This window comes from Austrofundulus limnaeus, unplaced genomic scaffold, assembly GCF_001266775.1.
Source record: "Austrofundulus limnaeus strain Quisiro unplaced genomic scaffold, Austrofundulus_limnaeus-1.0 Scaffold42, whole genome shotgun sequence".
Taxonomy (NCBI): Eukaryota; Metazoa; Chordata; class Actinopteri; order Cyprinodontiformes; family Rivulidae; genus Austrofundulus; species Austrofundulus limnaeus.
In genome coordinates this window covers 695,482-699,670 of record NW_013952444.1, presented here as the reverse complement: position 1 = coordinate 699,670, position 4,189 = coordinate 695,482, and the positions used below count along the sequence as shown (strand labels likewise).

The window sequence follows — 4,189 nt, the reverse complement described above, 5'->3', positions numbered from 1 at the left end:
ATATATATATCTACATGCATTTCATGCTCCCAGATTTCACTAAGCCCTTATCTGCTGAGGAGGTGATGTCATAAACAATAATATAATGGTTGCCAAAAATTCAACTTGATTTCTGGTCAAATAGAACTTTCCTTGTGATTTAAACTTTAGCAACATTTAGTCGTTAGTTCAGTACACTGACTGTACTCCTACAGCCACAGGAGAGAGTTTTTAAGGTGAAGCTTTTTATGCTCTTTTATTTAGCAGTCCAAAGTGCACTGTTTACATTGTCCTGAGAGGGTCAGCACCATCTGCTGTCGCTCTTTAGCTTGAAAGCTTATTTGCAGAAACTGCTTGGCCCCAGTGTGATCCTGAGCCACCTCTATTGATTGAGTGTTCTTCTTCCTCCTTCCTTTACTCTCCTTTCTCAACAGGTCCCAGCTCTCATCGCTGCCCCAACACTCCAAGTTAGTCTGTTTTCTCACCTACTGCATACTTCCCACACATGCGGCCTTTCTTCTTCACTTCCTCTCTCCTGAATCCATTCCCCCTGTTGCAATCCTGACAGACATCGCAAGCGTACAAGCTTGTAGCCTCTGGCACTCCCAAGGATGCAGCAATGGCCTTCCCCTGGCTGTGAACTTTCCACAACACCGTTATGATGCGGAAGCAGAGGACACATGGCGTTATGGATAGTTGAGCAGAGCGGACAGTTGCATTTGTTGGACATTAGCCTTGTTATCTATGGTTTCACCCTCCATTTAACCAAAAGCTGAGGCCTGCACAAACACATACACATCCATGGTAATGTGTTCTGTGGCCTCTTTGTGTGATAGTATTAAATTTGTATAATTGGCCAGGCCTCATTGTGTAAAGTGGCCTGGGTTACCAGCCATTAGCTATTAGCATTAAAGCAGTACTAAGCATGCAAATGTTTTTCACCTGAAAACATGGCTTTTGACCTCACAGATATGCTCAGCCAAAGATACTTATGTTAATATATATTCAAGGCCTTTTTAAATTGTCTGAACTTTGTCACTTCAAGGGCACGCAGTATGTAAGGTTAACCATCTCCGTCTTTAACCTTGTTGGTTCTTCATGCATTGCGAACAGTTAACTTTTCACCCATAGAGCAAGTTCCTTGCATTTAGGTACATAGCTTTGACAAACCCAGAAGTTTAGGATGAGTTTGTGTGGTTAGATTAGCAGAAAATCATTCCATAAGTCCTAAACGAGGAATCTGATGTCTGAAATTAAACCAGCCTAAGTGCAAAGTGCTATTGCAGCACAAATTTATATTGAGAGTTTTTTGTGGAGGTCTGTTCATTTTTGTGTGGGGGGTTGTTTTGTTTTGGTCCTACCTGTACCAACAAGCTCAGTTGGTGGAGCCGGAGAGATGTCTGCCTCATGCTTCCTTCAACGGAGCATGCTCACTCTGTCACTCATGTGCATCTCCGATCCAACCTCACCTCTGTCCTCACTTAGCATGACGATATATCACCGAACGTCATCAGCCTGTTTCAACATGTACGATCCGTATTCTTGTTTTTTTTTTAACTCTCCTCATGCATTGTTGAACAACATGCACCTCATGGTCCCACTGGCAGCTTCACTCACCTCGTGGTTCAACCATTGTTCCTGTAAGTCAGTGTGGATTTTTGATGTAAAACAGCCAAGTCTCACTCCTTCCTCTCTTTCCTTTCCCTCTCTTCCTCTCTCCCCAGGAATGAGGGAGCACCCACCCATTCCTGTCATTGACCTGGCCGACCACATAGAGAGACTGAAAGCCAACGACGGCCTCAGGTTTTCTCAGGAGTATGAGGTAAGAGCAACACGCCACCGCGGTGCCAGTAATTCCTGCTCTTTGAAGCATATAAATGGGTTTCTTTGTTATTGTGTCAGGGAGGACCATTTTCTTTTTGATCTCATATGCATGTATTCTAATGGATTATGGAAGACTTTTTTTCATAGACATTCTTCAGTCATTTTTACAACTCCATTACCAATCCCACTAGGAAACCAACACTTACATTAAATGCTGGGAGATGCGCTTTCACAAAACTAGCAGGTGGCGAGTCGCTTAAGCAATCTGTGTTCGTCTTGCTGCTTCCCTGAAGAATGTATTTTTTGCAGGCGGTCTCTCCAGTGCAACTCAGTGAGGGATTATCTGTTGTCAGTGTTCTTCTTCACCAGACGAAAAGGGAAGGGGGGCAAATTTGCATTTAAAGTGGTACATAGTTGGTTTTGGGTCTGAGCAAGGCCAGATGAAGAGGAGAGGCATCCTTGAATACAGAAAAACACGATTTGTCTTTTATTTATTTGCTTTGATTGTTAAATCTGCCTGGTCTAATCAACCCTATTGGATCCAACTAGAGTATTGCAGTGGTTGTGGATTTTTGCTTTTAGGTTTATCTAGAAGGTCATGTTCTTACTCGTGTCACCGTGTTTGTGACCGGTGTTAGAATGACAAGAAATGTTGCTGTGCAGTTTCCCTCTCTTAGGAGGAATGAAATATTTATCTTGCTGTCTTCCTATTATCACAAGTCTAAATGTACCTTTGTATACCCAGTGTCTGCATAAAAGTAACCCTTAATTCACATCTCATATATCTCTATGTTTTATTATTTATGTGTTGCGTTGGCATCATAAGGCAAATATGTATTTCAGTAAAATGCTGTGTTTTTTATGTTTTCTTTCCTTTTGAGCAAGTAAAATGTTATTCCATTAAAGTTTCATGCATGATCTTTCCTCAGCTGTAGCAGTCGGAGAGAAAACCAAGGTTTTGTGAAACAAATCTGTAAATGTTTGGCATTTGCTTACTTTGGATGTTGTGGTATTTTGAATGATTTGATGGTTCATTATGAGTTTATCACCCTTTTTCCCCATTTATATACAGGGTTTCCACAGGTCCTGGAAATCCTTGAGAGTTTGTGAATTTGAAAAAAAATATTTCAAGGTCCTGGAAAGTTTGTGAAGACAGCCAAAAATTACACTTGTCCTTGAAAGTCCTTGAATATTTTTTGGGGATTGAAACTCTATTCACACGACTAATTTTCATCATCTTTTAAAAAAATAAATTATAAAATAAAATATACATTGGATAACTATGTACACAACAATGTAGATAACTCAGGATAACGGTAAATTGACGTCATTGTTTCTAACTCAACAACTTCTATGTTGTTCAGTTTTTCATGATATTAAACCAGTTTACTGGTAACATTCTGCAGTAGCAGTAGGTAATTGCTGTTGCACGTGGTTCTTTAATTTGAGGAAATTGGTACTGGAAAGTCCTTGAAAGGTCCTTGAATTTGATGTTGACCAAGGTGTGGGAACCCTGTATGTAAGTAATTATAGCCTTACACCTAAGATCTGTAATGTATAAACAAAATTTACTTTATATTCCTACATTTGTTCCAATTGTTCACATTTTAAAAGATGAGGGATATGCCTCTTTGATTTTGGTAAATGTCAGTGAAATCAATAAATGGTGAGGATTTTTGGGCTTGATAAAAGTATGAACTTAGTTAAATGATTTCAGTTTTACTTCTTGAATTAGTGTAAAGAAACCTAGCCAGACCAAATAGCTTGATTGACAGTAGGCAAGTAGTCAAACTCCACTACAAAAGCTCCCTGCAAGACTAACCATATATGGCATATCTGGAGTTGTAAATACTTCAATCTCGGATCATTCACTTATTTATGTCATTAGAAAAAACCTTAAGAAACCTACAGGTCATGTGCATAATTTCATTAAAAGGATTCCAAAATCAAAGTTACCCATGTTTCATGCTGAGATTGAGAATACTAACTGGAATGAGGGTATTTCTCTGTCAAATCCAAATCGTATTTTGTCAAAATTTTATGATAAGTTGGAGACAAAACAGGAAAAATATATTTCAACTTGTAAAGTTCCAGTCCAGAAAAATAAAATTCCATGGTTGAATGCCTCTATAATACATCTCCTAAAGTTGAAAGCTTCTTCAATGAAAACATAGAATTTCAAAAACTTCTGAAAATCGGTCTTGTTTAAACAGCTATCGAAATAAATGTGTTGCTGAATTACACAAAGCCAAACAACAATATTTTAAAAATCAAATTATTTCAGCCAGTAAGAGTCCAAAAATATTATGGGAAATGATTAAGTCAGTGACAGGTGAAAGTAACAATAAAACATTTAATAACAATTCACAAATCTCAGTAAATGGAC

At 38.6% G+C, this 4,189-nt stretch overlaps 1 protein-coding gene across 18 annotated transcripts in view; it reads left to right on the top strand.

The window, feature by feature from the left end:
* LOC106516884 (receptor-type tyrosine-protein phosphatase F) overlaps positions 1–4,189 on the top strand; it is a 189,641-nt gene that overhangs the window by 156,100 nt on the left and 29,352 nt on the right. For 12 of the 18 annotated variants that reach the window (XM_014007452.1, XM_014007456.1, XM_014007454.1 and 9 more), the window contains 2 exons: positions 414–446; positions 1,704–1,801. In XM_014007452.1, coding sequence (XP_013862906.1) covers positions 414–446; positions 1,704–1,801 — 131 coding nt within the window. The remainder of the gene's footprint in view (positions 1–413; positions 447–1,703; positions 1,802–4,189) is intronic. The other 6 variants (XM_014007459.1, XM_014007470.1, XM_014007460.1 and 3 more) reach the window with 1 other exon arrangement.